Consider the following 18,134-nt stretch of genomic DNA (forward strand, 5'->3'; position numbering starts at 1 on the left):
TCAAAATTCAGGGTTCATTTCCCCAGTGTGCCTCAGAGCCATCTCATAGAACTGCACGGCTTCCTTCATATTTCCTTTCAGTTTGTGGACGAACCCAAGCAAGCAGGTGCTCTCCACAAGTTGAACATTCTGGCGAACACGTCTTGTGGCCACTTCCTCCAATGCTACGAGTAGTTTCCTCCAGACAAAGTTTTTTCTTTTCAGATTAAGACCTATTAAGTAGTGGGTGATCGCGTCTTCCTCTGATTTCCGATGAAAGTGTTGGTAATGGCCATAGCGTAAGTGAATATCCTGCTCTTTGTGACACTCAAGATGAATGTACATTACCGTCATGTTCAGCGCCTTCTGGAAATTTGCCTGTGCTTCTTTATATTGGCCCATTTCTGCCTGTACTTCAGCCATGCAAACATAAGCCATTTCAAATATGGGCCTGAGTTTCAGAGTCTCTTGAAATTCAAAAATGGCCTGTTGTGCCGCCTGCTTTCTGGCCTGCTCATTGCTGGATGTCTTCAGTTGCATTACATGTCTATGGTAGCAGAGCCCTAGTTGGTAATGCAGGTAGCCAGAGGCAGGTGACACCTGCAAGGCCCTGTGTAGCAGAGGGAGAGCCTTGTCTATGCAGCCTTTCCTTCGGTAATACTTGGCTATGTATAGAAAGATATAGTGTCGGCAGGATGTGCTACTGAGGGCTTCTTCAATGTGTGTTTCTGCTTCAGCTACTAATCCTACATCCTGAAGCTTCAGTGCAAGACAAACTTTAATATTCAGATCTTCTGGATTTAACCTTACAGCCTTCCTTAAGGGTGCTAGAGAGATATTGTTATCAAAGTCTATGTGATAGGCTGCAACGGCATAGCCAATGTTGTATTCGGGGTTTTCAGGCTCCAATCTCAGAACCTTTTGAAATTTCCTCATGGCTTCTATGTAATTATGTCCTCCACACTTCAGCAAGGCCCAGCCTTGATCAAAATACATCTCGGCACACTCCATAGTAAAGGGGAATCGACTGCCCAATTCCTTGCAAGTGTTCTTCACCTTTTGCAGGTACTTCTGGGCTTTTGCCAACCTGCCCATGTGGTAATGCACCCAGGCACAGTTGCCCCAGGTCACCAAGCTTCTCTTGCCCAACTGCTCTCTCTGGATCAAGGCTTCTGCTTCTTTTAAGCTCTGCAGGGCTTCCTCATCCTCTGCTTTCAGGTGATTCACATAGGCCCTGAGGTTGAGCATCCCCACTGTGTCTTTGATGTCTAGGAATTCAAGCTCCTCAGAGATCCTCATTTCCAAATAAGGTATGTCAATGTCTTGAAACAGCAGATGCCATGTGAAGTGACAACTCAGCAGAGACAGTTTCCTCTTGACCTCTTCACTGTCAGCAATGTCTCTGTGAGAAGGAAGCAGGTGATTGGTTATGTGAGAAATGGCCCCCAAATTGCCAACTAACTCCAAGCTAAACACATTTCACAACATTCGTGCTTATTTCCTGAAAGTCTGACATTTTGTTTCTTTAGAATTTCTTGATTATTTTAAATCAATCTCTCATCTCCATTTATTGGTACTACCAGATAGTACCGGTACATGCATGTTCATGTACCTGTACTTACAATCTCAGGTTGTAAGTTAATCCTTTCAGTCAAGATTGAACATTGCCACACAGATACAGGCACACAAACCTACATGTCAGAGTCCTTATCTGAGGTTTGGAAATCTAAAATTCTATTCCCCCTTTCCTTATGTCTTTGAGGACTATGTGCAGAAGTTTATGTCACCTGAGCTGACATAGACAGGACCTGTCTGTGTGGTAAACACTGAATGTGGAGGAGAAGTCACTGGGGGTCTGCCTATTTCATCTCAGACACAAACAAGGAGCTGTTCTCCATAGGCTGATGCAGAACTAATGGACATGTTCTCTGCCTTGTGACATTGGGGATATGACTCTTCTCTAGAACTTTTATCTTTGGACAATGTAGCTGGGGAGCTTCTGGAGAGTGTCAACTTATCTCTCCCTTCTATGGTTACAAAGAATCCCTTTATTTTAAAGATGCTTATACAACTTCATGGCTTTTCTGGTTTCCCTATAGAGCAGTACAAGTAGTTCCAAACTATGTGTCACTCCTGTCTCAGAACCACCTATAGAATCTAGTCAGTTAGCTTCAGGGTAGTAACCCCAAAGCAAGCAGCTTGGAGATGAATCTGTGCTCAGAAGGCAAAAAAGCCCTTGGTCCTGTTGGTATCTGTCTCTGCCAGAGACCAGAGATGTCATAGTGCTTAAACCAGCTGTCTTCACTTTTCACCTAGCCATGCCAAGAGTAGTAGAATACACGTGTGCTGTCCCCTTAGGTCTTACCCATAACTGAGCACACTAGCATTGTGCCCATAAGGGTAGGCTAATGGAAACAGACAGCCATCTAGACATCTCATGGATCAGTCAATTGGTCAGGTTGGCTCACCCATACCTCATGCCTTCCTCAATGAATGTTATGAACAATGCACTAGCGACCAATGACAGCCCCTCTCTTCCAGGTCCCAATTTTACTAGACCATAGTGGTTGTCAACCTTCCTAATCCTGTAGCTATTTAATACAGGTGGTGACTGCCAAACTTGAAATTATTTCATTACCACTTCATAACTGTAATTTTGCTACTGTAATGAATCATAATATAAATATCTGATATGTTAACAAGATGGATGGTGGCACATAATTGGGAACTGCTGTACAAAAGAAACTTTGCCTACTTTCTTTCAGTGAAGTTCCCACTCACAATCCCACAGTAAATCTTTAGGAAACCACCTTCTGTGGAACATTGACATCAGTTTTCTATAATGTAAGAATGGAACATAAAACCTCCATTAACTCCATGCAAGCTTTGTGTGACTGTGAGCTTTGGCACACTGAGTCCTGAATTAAAATTCACCTTAGTCTACAATCCTTCTGTCCAACTCAAATCCTCTTCCTTTTCCTTTAACTAGTTTTCAATGCAGAACTTCACTAAACATTATTGACTTGAGGACCACGTAGTGCATGGAACAGGAAAAGGACCATGACTGAAATGATGTGATGTTTGGTCAGGATAGTGTTTTCCTCCTTTACCTCTAAAGAGTATAGATTCATGGAAAGCTTCCCAGTCAGTGCAAATGTCAGCTTTCTCCTTCACCGGTTTTTCAATATGTACATCTTATACAAGTACAGTAGGAGAACTAGTGAGGAAACTGACGTGGTTGCAACAACACATGGATAACTGTCATTTGTCCCCTTAATGATCTAAGCACTGGGACTGACATTCATCAGCTGATGTAGACTCCTTCATCACCACTGCCTCCAGTTCCTGCTACCCTGGACAGGCACATCTCTAGCCTTAGTCCTCACACATGTTTAAGCCTTTGGCAATTGTCAACTTTGTCTCTATCACTGTAATCATTCATTTAAGAATGGTAATGTAAGTGTGAAATGACACACAAAAGGTTGTTGAATTTGTAGAAATCAGTCACTGCAACAGAGAAGGTAAGAGGAAGTTCGAGAAGGGTCCATTTTGCCCAAAGGATGCATAAAAGTTGTATATAAACAATGAATACAGAAAAGTGTGAAATCATCTAAAAGAAATTAAAATAGAAAGTTATGGAATAAAAATTTGTATTAATGAGGCAGAGTAGCATTCATATTGTTCACCAAAGGCCCTTGAAGGGAAAGCTGTTACCTCCTAGACTAGGGGAGAAGATCTGCAACTCGTGGAGACCTGCCCATGTCTCCTCCATTAAGGGCTATTCTAGTTGGGCACGTCCTTGATCTGGCTAACAATGTGCCCTGGAAAGGCAAGTTTACCTTCATCCACACTGAAGAGATAGGAGGAATACTTCTCCCTTCAATGAGGTAATGGATTTTCTTTCCCAGAGTGTCTTCTCCCTGTAGTGCAATGCCTAGCAGCTGCCATGAGTTTGGGCTGAGCCTGCCTGCCTTCTGAGTCCTGACCTGGAAGATAGAACTGTTCTGCCCATCTCCCCATACTTGTCCTTTCTTTCTCCTCTAAAGCTCCCCTCCCAGCCATGTGGCTGCTTGTACAACCTGTTGCTGTCCTTCAAGAAGGCTCAACACAATATGCGTGTGTATCCCATACCCCTGTTCTTCTCTATTCTCCTATTCTGAGCATCTACTGAGATTGACAACTTGCTTGCTTAGGGCTTGCCGTTAAAATTGCAATAAATTATCCTGGAACTCCCTTTTCAGTCCATTTCTAAGTTCTTTTAAAAGGCAACTAAGCACCCTAAGAGGACACCCAGTCTTCACCTTATCACTAAGATAATACAATTACCCAAAGAACCACAGATTCAATGCAATTCCTATTCTGAGGCACATGACAGTTTTCAAATGAAGCTTTAAATCTCAAATTGTATAAAATGTCCCAAGGTGCTACAATAATAAAAGTTATTTTTGAAAACATAGAATTAGACTCACTATAGTCTAAAACAATTAACATATTTTTGTGCTAGCATGAGTACTCCTGTAAGAGAAAAAGGACATATATGCCATGGGGATTTAATTATATAAAAACCCAAGGGACAAACACTGAATGCATGGCTGAGCCCTTCTGTCTAGGCTGCCACAGGAAAAAAACTATGAACACAGAGGTTTACATAACAGAACTATGTACTTGTAATTTACCAAATTATAAATCTCAGATTAAATTGCCTGTCTATATACTACCTCACTTAGTAGGTGTTACTTCTTGACTTGCAGGGGGCCACATCCCTGTTCCATCGTCAGGATGTCTTTCCTGTCTGAGCCACGAGCTTTGAGTGTGTGTGTGTGTGTGTGTGTGTGTGTGTGTGTGTGTGCGTGTGATGTGTGCATGTGTATGTATGTGTGTGTGCGTGTGTGCATGTGTGTGTGTGCCTCTGTGTACATGTATTTGTGAGCATGAGTGCCTGTGCGTGCGGGTGTGTGTATGTGTGTGCATGTGTGAGAATGGGTGTGGGTGGGTGTAGGTGGTTGTGTGGTTGCTGTGGGTGACTGTAGGTGGCTGTGATTTTGGGGGTATATTTATAAGGGGTGCCAATGTCAAGGCATGCATATGAAGGTCAGAGGACAGCATTAGGCACTCATCTTTACCAGCTTGTGTTGGGAGAAGGAAAGCCAAGGCTTCCCTCTCTTCTCTCAGCAGAAACACTGAGATTGTAATCCTCATGCTTGCTTGCCAAGCCCTTGACCCACTCATCCCTCTGAGATGCACCATTTGATGTCTCCAAGGGAAGCAAGTGTGATGCTCATTCCCTCCGTTCTTATGGCATTTCAGACCTTAAGGAAAGTGGCTTGAGATTGGGGACCACAAAGACAGCAGCATCAATGACCATGAAGGAAGACAGTTTGCAGAGAAAACCTGTAGCCCTTCCTTTCCTAGGCATCAAGGAATGGATAGTGGATACTCAAAGTGCCTTTGATGTACCAACCTGGAGAAGAGACAGGGCTCTTTGTTCATGTCATGTGGAATGTCATTTTGTATGCTGTGAATGTGTGTTACTCTGATTGGTTATAAATAAAATGCTGATTGCCCAGTAGCCAGGCAGGAAGTATAGGCAGGATAAGCAGACAAGACGACTGCTGGGAAGAGGAAGGCTGACAGGCTGAGTCACCAGCCAGACACAGAGGAAACAAGATGACAAGGCAGTGCTGATAAAAGGTACCAAGCCACATTGCTAAACATAGGTAAGAATTATGGGTTAATTTAAATGTAAGAGCTAGTCAGTAATTAGCCTAAGCTAATGGCCAAGCAGTTAGTTATAATTAACATTAAGCCTCTGTGTGATTATTTTATAAAAGGCTGAGGGACTATGGGTGAGAAATTGTCCCATCTGTGTGTCAGGTGGGACACAGGAAAATTGACTGCAATGAGCCTCATGGCCCAGTGTAGCATGAATCATAAAGTTCTTATTAATAAAAACAAACCTAAAGCTAGGTATTGGGGTGAACCCTGAATGATCAGAGAAACAGAACAAACCACAGCCATTTCACTTTGCACTTCCTCAGCTGATTATGTTTCCTCAGACTGGAAGCCTCTGAGAACTCATCCAAATAGATCTCAGCTGAACTGCTGCTCAAAAGCCTAAAAGCTTAACCAGCTCTAGTTCCAGGTCCTCACGCCTTATATACCTTTCTTCTTTCTGCCATCACTTCTTGGGATTAAAGGCGTGAGTCACCATGACTTGCTGTTTCTAGTGTGGCTTTGAACTCATGGAGATCTGGATAAATCTCTGCCTCCCAAGTGATAGAATTAAAGGCATGTATGCCAATATTTTCTGGCCTCTATGTCTATCTAGTGGCTGTTATGTCCTCTGACCACAGATAAGTTAATTAGGATGCGCAATATATTGGGAATCACAATATATCACCACAGCCCAGTGCTCTTTGGGCTTATCCCTCTGCTCACTAGTCCCTTCTCATTTTCAAGAGTGCTGTTTTGTAATGAAATGTCTCTATCTCTGTTACTAATCATGTGGCCCTGGTCCAGTTCATTGATGTTGGTTGGACACAAATACTTGGATATTTCAAAAGTGCCCCAGGGAAGGTTTCCCAATTGTGACTAGACTCAGGTCTTTACCTGTAATATTTGATGAGCCAGGCTAGAAAGAGACAAAAGCATAAGAAGTTTCTGTCCTCTCAGGCTCTGTCTCTGCTATTTTTCTCTGTCTCTGTCTCTCTCCGAAATAACCAAATGCATGGTTATTCCTTCTTTTACAGAGCACTTACAAATGATGGAGAAATTTCTGTATGCAGATTAGTCATGGCCCAGGGGCATCAGATTCAATCCTGCTTTGCTTTCTCTGCCTACAACAGTGCACAGTGAATTAGAGATTGTGCCCACACCTTATGGGAAATAAAGGCATTGGCAGGGCAGCTAAAATCACCTGAAATCTGAACACCAGCTGTCTAGGGAGATCTGCCTAGTTGGGAGGCTCACAAGGATCCTGCTGAGGACCTGTGCCCCAAGAAGGAGGCACACGAACTTGTGCATAAGTCCTTGAAGCAGGAACGCTGAGCAGCACAGAGGCAACAGCCATTTGTGTGGGCAACCTGGAGAGAGAGCTAATGCAAACAATATTAGGTACAGCCTATATTGTTTGCTCCCGGGTCCGCAGAAGAGTCTACCAACCAGCTGAGAATTCTAATCTGAGGGATCTTCAATGAATCTAAGCACATTGAGTTCTTTAGTCCATTCTCTTTATTCTTCTATGACAACTTGAACTGTATAGTTTTTTTCTGCTCTCTTATTTAGCTCTCTTTCCCTCCTGCTCTCAGTCCCTCCTGCCCTCAGTCCCTTCTCCTGTGATGAGAGCATCACTCTACCTAGTTCTTTCCATCTCTGTCTTCATCTGTGTTCTTCTGCATCAATCCCCCCAGTGCTCTCAGAGAACCAGTATATATACCCACACTGCAATTCTTTGGTAAAGCAATGAAGGCTTGAAGTTTTCAGGGTCTCAGAGAGAGGTGATATGGACCCACACATAAAGCAATTAATTGTCAGCTTCCAATTACAACCCAAAAGAGGAGTGACAAAAAGGGAGTTCTCTGGTAGGGTCAACTAAAGACTAAGATCAATTAGGGAATTTATGTGCTCAAACTACAATCTAGAAATGGCTAGGTAAAATGTTAGGGGTCAATATGTCACAAGAAAGTAAACTGTCTTTGGCGCCACTTTTCCCGCTCGTCCCAGCTGTAGCTGCTTTCTGATAGGGAGAGGGACATATGTTAGGTGGCTAAGCAACCTATGTCAGAGCTTGTAGTATTTGGTTAGTAAAAGCACTTTCACTCAGAGTAATTGCTGAGGAGAAAATCTAGGAATAGCACCTGGCTGAGGAGGAATAAAAACTTAATTTGCACAAGAAAGAAGCTTGGCACTTATTGCCTGCCTGGCCTTGTAGGCAACTCCTTGGGTCAGTGGGAAGTAACTGCCTTAACTCAGTAACTAGCAAGGGGCTAAAACTTCATCCCAGGAATGTGAGCAGTTAATCTCTTAAGTTAGGGTCTTGTGTAAATAACCTGGGCTTAATGTAAGGGTTTGAGGATTTAATTGTTAGTGGTTCTTTTCTCTATCTGTGAGTGAGATGAGCTAATGTTTGTCCATGTGCAGTTTTGTCCTTGGTAAAAGTTATCTTCGCTGAAATACATTTGTCTGGAGAATGGCCCTAGCCAGACATATGTTAATGAAAATAACACAGCTGGGGACAGTTGTCCAATTACCCCAATGCATAGGAAAATTGTGCCCAAGATTGAGATGCAATCATGAGATTACATGTACACTAATTTGGAGATACATGGTAAACGGGGAGAATTATAGTTGTTTTTGCACAAGAAGTTTACAACAAGAGGCAGCCAATTCATTCAAAAGGCAGTAATTCCATAATGCCTTGCATGATGGTTTCATCTAACAGAACCCTTAGTTCTGTCTGGTTGACCTTCTGAACTCTAGTTGTCACTGCTGTATCCTCTCAAGGACTTTTGCTACCAGTGGCTCTCAATAGAGAGCAGCCAGGATCCCACTTCCCTGTGATTGTTCAGGATTCCCTGTGAAGTTGGAGATCTGCAGCCTTTCTCATTCTGCAGGAATACCTTTGCAAACCAAATGCTTAAGCACCTGAGTCACTGACTCTATGATAATGACCATCACCTGACAAGTCCTACAGCCTTTTGCACTCTACTTAGGCTCCATATTTTTCTACCACTGTGAACTCGGTATTCTATCTCATCCTTCCCCAACAGCTCTCAGCCTCCTCCATATTCATGTACGATAGATAGTCCTATGTATAAATACAGAAGAATAATCCCCCAAGTCAAGAGATGCTCACTGTAGCAAAGATTCAGTGCAAACACCTCCACTGACTGGCACTTTTAATCTGAATGGCAATATCAAACATAAAAACCCAGGGCCATTCACATGAATAAGACCCCACTGGGTGCCTAGTATTTCTTGAAAATATATAGTATATATAGCATATGCAATGCATATGTATGTTATATGTATTCACACAGAAACCTTGAACAGCATCTGAAGAAGTACCTCTTCTGGGTACATCCCATAGACAATGAAGTGGGGTCAGGGGAAGGGGCATGAGAACCCTCTAAGCAGCTGCTCTCTTTGGGGGCTCTAAGTAGGTAGAGTGGTAACTTGTCCATTCCTGAAGTTCTCATTGGTAACTGTCTCTCTCTGTGAGATGACCATGCTAAAGTCTCCCCAGGTGTTTCCAACTACATGTGTGAGACAGCCTTTAAAACTAAAGCCAGCTTACTGTCCCCCATTCAGCCCCTACCAACAGCACACCTATTAAACAGAGTCCCTGGACACTCAGGGCAATTAGCATCCTTCTTCTCTTTTCAGTATTAGAAAGAAAAGGCAGAAGACAGAACAAAGGAATAGAAGCAGACTCATTCAGACCTGGTCACAAGCAAATGTCTGTGTCCTGGGTTCACTCAAACTGCAGGCAGGGAAATCCTTACCCCATGGTTGCTGTGAAGGTGGCAGCAGTTCTCTGGGTTCTCACCAGGACAGGCTCCTCAGAATCCTGCCTTGACTCTCTGCTGTCTTGTGGACTTGCACACCAACTGGACTCTCAGGGAGGGGATAGGAGACAGCTCTGTGAGCTGTGGTGTGTGTGTGTTTGTGCTTTTATATTCACAGTAGGAACTTGAAACAGAAAGTGAAACTAATGCCTGCAGGTTTCTCCTCAGGGAAACTGAGGGCTAACAGGTGTGGGCCTTCTGCTCTCTCCTCTGAACCAATGGGAAGAGGGAATCTGAAACAGAGTGACATGTCAGTTCCATTCAACTATCAAGAGAGAGAGATCCCTGGCACCAGGCCATGCTGTTAGGATGTTAATGGAGGAGATGTGGACATAAAGACCCAGCTTGGCATCTCCACAAGCACCATTGTTCCTCAGTCAAAAGAACTGCAGTTCTGCACTGCCTCCTTGGAACTGAACCACACTCATGGATTTGATGGCATGGCAAATGGGAATTTTGGGATGGAGGAGTCTATCTGCAGGTGAGATCCCCCGCAGTCTGGAAGGAGTATATCCCAGCTGGTTTGGTGTGTGGCTGTCCTTAGGAACTACTGCAGGAATGATCATTCAAGTCCTCTTCCGTGTGCAGAGCTTCTCCGTCTTCCTGAGGCTTTAGGAGTTTACCCTTCATTAACTAGTCCAATTTTCATAGCCTACAGTCATGGAGTCTTGATTCCTGTTACCTCCTCCTGAGGTGTCTCTTTTTAAAGGCCTCTTGCTAGCAGTCACAGCCACATAAGCAAGAGCCAAGCATAGAATCTCTAGAGAATGCTGTATTCACAGCCTTGATGCTATCCTATGCTAAAGGCTGAGACCAGTGTAGGAAACTGCAGAAGGTGGGGCTCAGATTGGTTCAGGCCGAGGTCAAGTCCCTTGTTCTGTTGTCTTGCTTTCTTGGGAACCTACTTTCACAGCACTATTGTCTGCTTGCTTAGCCTGGCCATATTGCTGTGTCCCCAAATATAGCTCATCCCTCACTCCTCCAAATATAAAAAAAAAATCACCGAAAGTCTGAAATATCTAACTCCATCTCCTGATAGAATGATAAACTCTCATGAAAGTTTCCCTGACCAGAGAGTTTTATCCCTAAACCTCAATCAGCTGTCACCAGCAGGAGATGAGGGCTCCTTGACCACTTTCCCAATGAAGTTAGTTATGAAGTGACCCGTCCCATGGGCCAGGTTATTCGAGGGTCTCGAGGAGGGTCCACCTGTAAACCAAAGGGGGGAGAGGGAAAGGAGACCAGGCGCATAAAGAAAGACAGAGTCAGTCTGAGTCGCGTCGAGGTCTTGTTTATTGACTGGGTATTGAGGCTTATAAGCAGGGCTTCAGGCAGGGAGGGGAAGCAGGGCAAGCAAGGATGGAAAATTCCTAAGGGAGGGTGAGGTCGCTTTGGTCCCAGGCCCCTGCAGGTGGCTGATTAGCATGTACTCCAGGAAGTTGTACAGCCCGAGGTTAGGCCAGGAACTTCCTGCTTTTGTAAGTTTTGATAAAGCAAGGAAGGTAACACAAAAGTTCAAGACACAGCTGTCCGGAGTCGGTCCCCAACAGTTCCCCCTCTTTTCTCAAAAATGGACCAAGTCCATGTGATCGGGGTGGCTAGGGTCTGAGAGAGCCCCTGTCTTAGGCTATACAGGGGGCTTCCCACGCTCAGCAGCGTGTCTTGTTGAGCCGGTCTGGACGACCTCTGTACGCTGTTGTCTCCGACGTGGGCCCTGTACTATTCCCGTCATTGAGTACCCTCTAGCAGGACCGTGGGGACGTTAGTGCCTTAGGACACTGAATCTGAGTCCTTGATGGGGCTCCTGGCCGGTCTCCTCAGAATCTACTCTGACAATGAATCGAGACGTGTCGTGGTAAGGCCGAATCAATCTGATTTTTGATAAACCGAGTCAACCGCTGAAAGGCCCAGGGACTAAAGGTAATGAGAAGGAGGAAAACAATTAAGGGGGCTAGAATGGTAGGTAGCAAGGTGGAGAGCCAGGGGGACCCTTGCAGCCAATTTTCAAACCACCCGTGCTGATTTTCAAACTCTCTTTTTCTTTGACCCAGCTTTCCCTTAATTTTTCCATCAATTCCCTGACAATACCAGTATGGTCGGCATAAAAGCAGCATTCTTCCTTCAAGGCAGCACATAGGCCCCCTTCCCTCAGGAACAACAGATCCAGGCCCCTTCTATTTTGCAGCACTACTTCTGATAGTGAGGTAAGTGACTTCTCAAGGGCGGAAATAGATCTTTCTATTGCCTCCAGATCGGTGTTCATGGCCATCTGTAACTGCATCAAGTGATTATTTTGTACAAGGGCGGTGGTCCCTGTACCAGTTCCCACAGCAATGCCTCCAACACCCAACAAGAAGGCTATGGTCAATGACACAGGTTCTCGAGTGTATCTACTCCTTTGCTCGAAGAATTCCATAACCGAGCTTGCTTCATGATAGGTGACACGAGGCCACAACTGAACCAATACACAGAATTCATGGGAACCATTAAATATCTGAGCAGACACACAGGGGGTTAACCCAGTGTTGCAGGCCCAGTAGGACCCATTGAGTGCCTCAAGATAATATCCTCCTTTATAGGGTGTCGAGGTTTCGTTACAGAGATGCCTATGGGTTGGTGGGACTTTGCCCAAACAGGAACCTTGTCCAGAAACCTCAGAGAGTGTCAGTCTATGAGGCTTAGTCTGACACCTACTGCTCGGGGGAAGTGAAGTTGCTGGCAGCAGACTGGTAGGCGACTCCCTCATAGTAAGGAAGGCTGGAGGTAAGGCAAAGCCAGCAGTCCAAGGTCTAATCTGGGCTTGTGGCATTTAGGGCCATATAAGCTCCCTGTACTAAACTGAATAACCTGTTGCTTGTACTTTGCAGAATGACGGGGGAAGTACTATGCAGGGAGGGGGTGGAAGTGCTACCAGGTGTGGGTCCTGGTGTGATCGCTCCTTTGGCTAGGGCCAGGATTTTGCTTTGAGAATCAGGGAGGACTGGATTGGGTCCAATGGAGACAGCACTAACGGGTTCGATTTTCAGTAGTATCTTAAAGCTGACTCCTTTATCCTTGCCATCAAGACGCCATCTAAGTCCCCATGTCTTTCCCGAAGTCCAGCCCGTATTGGACTTGCCCTGTGCGGTAAAGGTGATAGTGAGGGGCAGCGACAACCCAGGGGCCTGGGGCTTCCACGTCGCTGAAGAATAGCAGGGGTGGCCAGAGGGCTTTAAGTAGCCCCTGGTGACTGTAATAAGGTCCCAGGAGGAGGACTGGTGCCAGTAAGCTGCACCGGTGGTCTCACAGCCCCATTGAGCGCAAAAGAATTCCTCATAACCCCCGCATCTGGCCGCCACGGCCCGACTTCTACCGTCTTTGGGGCAAACGTAAAAATCGGATTGGGCCAACCTGCACCGAGAGGTGGGGCTAACACACCTGGGGGCGGTCATGGTGGCAGGATTGGTACCATGGAAAGTTCCACAAGGGCTCGTCCAAGTGACGGGGCCTTTGTTGGATCCAGGGAAGGTTTTGCAGTTAGAATAATTATTTATCTTGGTCCCGTTTAGGGCACTCAACTCTATGGTGGGGATATCCCAAGAGTCGAGCCCTGCAGCCAGCTGGCAGAAATCGGGGGTAAGAGATGGCCACCATGAAAAGGGGGCATGATTGGCAGCCATCTGCCAGACCGTTTCCCCAGTTTGTGAGATGACCTGCCAAGTGAGTTTCTTAATAGCGTGGGGACTGGCCTGGGCCATAGAGATGGCAGGCAAAATTAAAAGAAAAGGAATAGCATAGAGACGGGGTTTCCAGATACCAGGACGCACTGGAAGAGCGATGAGGGCACTCATGGTTCTTTTCCTTCCTCGGGCCGCGGGGGCACCTGCAAAAGAAAGAATCCATGTCTCAGGGCTAATCCCTGGACCCAAAATTATTATTTACTGCTGTGGGGCATTTCCTGCAGAGTAGGGTTTAATTAACCTTGCTGGTAACCAGTGGGCCCCATTTTCCTTGGAGTCATAGATGCATGCGGACCCTTTTCCCCAGATTAATACTGGGTCCAGGCCGCCCCATTTTCCAGTGATGGGATCTTTCCAAAGGACCTGGGCATGTCCCTGGCTGGTCTCTGGGTGCCAGTGCCTTTCGGCTGCAGATTTTCCTGAGCCATCCAAAGTTAAGAAGTTTAACACAAAGAGGGCATGGGCAAGCAACATCTTTTGGTTTCCCTTGATAGGGAACAAGGTTTCCTGTGAGCTGAGTTTATTAATGGTATTTTTTAGGGTTTGGTGAGCCCGTTCCACAATGCCTTGTCCCTGCGGATTATAGGGTATTCCAGTGACATGCTTTATCCCTAATTGCAAGCAGAATTGTTTAAACCTGTTGCTGGTGTACCCCGGGCCATTATCAGTTTTTATGCATTTTGGCTGTCCCAGCACAGTGAAGACATGTAGCATATGATTGATGACATCCTTAGCGGCCTCCCCGCTGTGAGCGGAGGCGCTGATAAACCCGCAGAAGGTATCGATGGTGACATGTACATATTTTAATTTTCCAAAGGAAGTGACATGGGTGACATCCATCTGCCAAATCTGTCCTGGAACAAGCCCCCTAGGATTTACCCCATAATGGGGCTCAGGCAAAAATATCAGGCAATTTTTACAGCTTTTGACAATTTCCCTAGCCTGTTCTCTAGTGAGTGAGTACCTTTGTCTCAAGGTCTGGGCATTAAGGTGGTGTAATCGGTGGGCCTCGCAGGCGGCTGCGATCTGGTCTTGTTCTAGAAGCAAAATCAGGGGGGCCCATGTAGCGGCATCCGCAAGTTCGTTCCCCAGTGCTAGGGGTCCGGGCAGGCCAGTGTGGGCACGAATGTGGCCAATAAAAAAGGGGAGCGACCTCTGACGGATCAGCTTTTGTATCTTTGAGAACATTTTGAAGGTTGGAGTGTGGGGCTGGATCACCGGCACCATTTCTAAAACTTGCAAAGCTCCCACCACATATTGGCTGTCCGAATATAAGTTAAGGGGACGTGCCTCAAATGCTTCAAACACTGCCAGGTCGGCGTAAAGCTCCACCAATTGGGCCAAGTTAAAGGGTGTTTTCATGACTCTTTTTTGCTGGTTATAGACATAAGCAGCCTGGCCATTCTTTGACCCATCTATAAACACCGTGCAGGCATTGGAGATCGGCTTTAGCTTTGTATTTTTAAGAAAAAGAAAAGGGGTAAAGGAAAAATACTGTAATAACTTATCACTAGGCATCTGGGTATCGAATTTTCCTGCATAGGAACAAGCAAGCGTAGCCCATTCCGGGTGATGGGTGGACAGCCATTCCAGGTTTTCTTTATCATATGGGATAATGGTAACATCAGGCTCCCTCCCAAAATATCTAGTGGAGGTTCTTATCCCCAGCATCACCAATTGGCACACTAACAGGGGATATAAAGGAAGGACTTTCCTTTTAGCAACCGGGAGGTGTACCCAAAGCAAGGGTACAGACTCTTGCCACAACAGGCCAGTAGGGGCAAACTCGGTGGAGAAGATCACTAAATGCAGGGGTAAGGCAGGAGAGAAAAACCCAATGTGTTGCCGGGTGATGGCTAATTCTACTTTATTAAGTACCCTTTCTGCCTCTGCGGTGAGGTGTCGGGGAGAGAGGGGGTCGGGATCTCCTTTAAGGATATCTTCGAGAGGACGTATGTCCCCTTTTGTCATTTTGAGGTAAGGCCGTAGCCATTGGATGTCCCCCAAAAGCTTTTGAAAATCATTGAGGCAGAGCAGGGTATCTCTTCTGATCTGAATCTTTTGAGTATAGAGGAGCTCAGGGTGAAGTTCAAACCCCAGGAACAGAAAAGGAAATTGCGTTTGAATTTTTTCCGGGGCGATATGAAACCCTCTATCTTGTAAGACCCGTACCAAGTTTTGCGCTACTAGATGTGTCCTTTCCACTGTCTCAGCAGCAATCAACAAATCATCCATGTAGTGGATAATATAGGCCTCAGGAAATTGCATTCTAATTGGGTCAATTGCCTGGGCCACATATTTCTGACAAAGAGTGGGTGAATTGGCCATTCCTTGGGGCAGAACCTTCCACTGGAAGCGTGGATTTGGTCCAATCTGATTAGTAATAGGAATAGAAAAGGCAAATCTTTTACAATCAGCAGTGTGAAGGGGAATAGAAAAAAAGCAATCTTTAATATCAATAACTATTTTGGCGTACCCTCTGGGGATGGCTACAGGAGAGGGTAGCCCTGGTTGCAGCGCCCCCATGGGCATCATGGTTTTGTTAACTTCTCTAAGATCCTGTAATAATCTCCATTTACCAGTCCTTTTTTTAATGACAAAGATAGGAGTATTCCATGGGGAGGTGGAGGGTTCGAGGTGCCCTTGGTCTAACTGTTCCTGCACTAACTGAAGGGCAGCCTGGACCTTCTCTTGAGGCAAGGACCACTGGTCTATCCACACCGGGTCATCTGACTTCCATGTTATTTTGTTATTTTGTTATTTTCCATGTTATTTTGTTATTTTGGCGTGCAGGGAGAGCAGTGGTCTTTAGGAAAAAAGGTCCGTAGAACCCGCGCCTAATCCTCTCCTATCCAATTTTGGTTTGGCCATAATAGGTTGTGTGGGTCCTTGCTCGCGCCTCCCCAGACCTTTTCCTGGTAAGAAGCCTGTTTTTAACATCATTTGGGTCATTTTGTCATTGGGACTCATCATGATGACCCCCATCTGAGTCATAATGTCACGGCCCCACAGATTGACTGGCAGTCCCTCAACTACAAAAGGTTTCACGGTCCCTGAATTCCCCTCAGGATCCTTCCATTGTAACATTTTTGAACTTTGAAGGGTATTTTGTGTCTGTCCTATCCCTTTCAAATGGGTGGCTGTGGGCTCCAAAGGCCACGCGGCGGGCCAGTGTCCTCTCGAGATGACAGTAGCATCAGCACCACTATCCAGAAGGCCAAGGAAGGGTTTCCCATCTAACAAAAGTTTTATAGTGGGTCGGCTTTCAGTCAGTTGCTGCACCCAGAATACATCAGAGGAGCCAGGATGGGAGGAGCCACGGGAGTGATTTTTATATTGAAATTTCCCGGTTAATGAGAGTGGTAGGGCCTGAGCTATTCGTTGACCCATGGGGATAGTGACTGGGCCTCGAGAGGCTGAAGCCAGGAATTTTATTTCTCCATGGTAGTCACCACCGACTATGGATGGGGTGATTGTGAGCCCCTGTATCGAACTGAAAGCTCGGCCGATAACAAGGAAGAACATGCCGGGTGGGGGAGGACCAAAAACCCCGGTTTCTATCACTACTGTTCCTTCCTCTGGAGTTACAATCCGGGTGGCGGAGGAACAGAGGTCCAGTCCGGCACTGCCTCGGGTGGCTCTAGATAGGCTTGAGCAAGGTGGGCTAGACTGCCCTGGGGACGTGTAGTCCCCTGTTGCTGACGGCTGGTAAACGAGTTGTTGGTCCCTGACTGGAGTGGGGATGACCGCTGCGGAGGAGGGCCCCGGAACGGGGCCCTCAGCCCATTTCCTGGGACCGCAGTCAAGGATTGGCCAGCACTATCATATCTGGAGCGACAGTCTCTTGTCCAGTGTCGTCCAGCTTGCACCGGGGGCATAATCCTGGAACTGGATCGCGGGGATCAGGGCTGGGGGAAGGAGTCCCAGGATCGGAGCCAGTGGGACAGTTATGAGCGAAGTGCCCTGGAGCTCCACATCTAAAACAATTTCTAGCTTCCCCTGATCTGCTAGCCATGGGCTGAAGAACTGCACCTATGGCAAGACTAATGGACTTTGAAATCTTGTGCTCAAAGGAGTCTACTTCACTACACAGCTTGATCATACCATTAAGAACCATTGTTTTAGTTTTGCCTCTTAAGGCAGCCCTGCAGGCTGCATTGGCATTTTCCAAGGCCAGTTGTTTGACCATAATGTTTTCGGCACCGTCCTCCCCCAAGATCGGCTCAGCGGCCTCTAGTAATCTGGCCACAAATTGAGCGTAAGGCTCATTGGCTTCCTGTATTATCTTTGACAGTGAAGTGCTGGCCGACCCCATGGAGGGGATGGCCCGCCAAGCCGCTAGGACTGCCTGGGAGGTTTGTGCCAAGAGTCCCACTGGCAAACCCCTTTGTTTATTTTCCGTGGCAAAATTGCCTCGCCCTGTCAATTTATCTACGGACCAGGAAGCCATCTGCGGGCTTCGTTTGTTTAAAGCAGCCTGTGTTTCAGCTCTGTCTATGAATTCAGCCTTCCAGGTCAAAAACTGACTGCGAGTCAAGACTGATTGGACAATTTTATTCCATTCATGGGGGAGGAGACTGCCTCCTTGCCCAAGTCCTTCCAGGACAGAAATTGTAAACGGGGCATTAATACCGTAATTTTTAACAGCCGAATGTAGGTCCTTCAAATGTTTAAGCTTTAATTTTTTAAAAATATGAGAGCCCTGAGAGCCAAGGCCATTGCGTTCCCCTGGTTCGTTCCCTGGTTCCTCCCCGCCACCGGCCGGTTCGTCCAGGGGGCCCTTGGCTTCCTCCTCAGAACCTGAGGCCGCATCCTCTTCCATGTCCCCACCCCCATGGTCTTGGGACGAGTCTGGCTGCCCCTCTGCTTC

General features: G+C 46.3%; 1 protein-coding gene across 1 annotated transcript; it reads right to left on the minus strand.

Annotated features, from left to right (window-relative positions):
* LOC131902799 (interferon-induced protein with tetratricopeptide repeats 1-like) lies at positions 1 to 11,961 on the minus strand. Its single transcript, XM_059253761.1, has 3 exons — positions 11,865 to 11,961; positions 6,589 to 6,610; positions 1 to 1,381 (listed from the first exon to the last, which is right to left on the minus strand). The coding sequence occupies exons 1-3, from the start codon at positions 11,959 to 11,961 to the stop codon at positions 1 to 3; spliced, it is 1,500 nt and encodes a 499-aa protein (XP_059109744.1).
* Between the last annotated feature and the right edge of the window lie 6,173 nt (positions 11,962 to 18,134).

The sequence above is a fragment of the Peromyscus eremicus genome, chromosome 1, assembly GCF_949786415.1.
Source record: "Peromyscus eremicus chromosome 1, PerEre_H2_v1, whole genome shotgun sequence".
Taxonomy (NCBI): domain Eukaryota; kingdom Metazoa; phylum Chordata; class Mammalia; order Rodentia; family Cricetidae; genus Peromyscus; species Peromyscus eremicus.

Coding starts and splice junctions, on each gene's coding strand:
- LOC131902799 (XM_059253761.1), bottom strand. CDS start 11,961: ATGGAATTCTTCGAGCAAAGGAGTAGATACACTCGAGAACCTGTGTCA. Junction 6,611..11,864: donor AGGCATTGCTGTGGGAACTG/GTACAGGGACCA, acceptor GTCTCTTTCTAG/CCTGGCTCATCAAATATTAC. Junction 1,382..6,588: donor TGGCTCATCAAATATTACAG/GTAAAGACCTGA, acceptor TCCTTCTCACAG/AGACATTGCTGACAGTGAAG.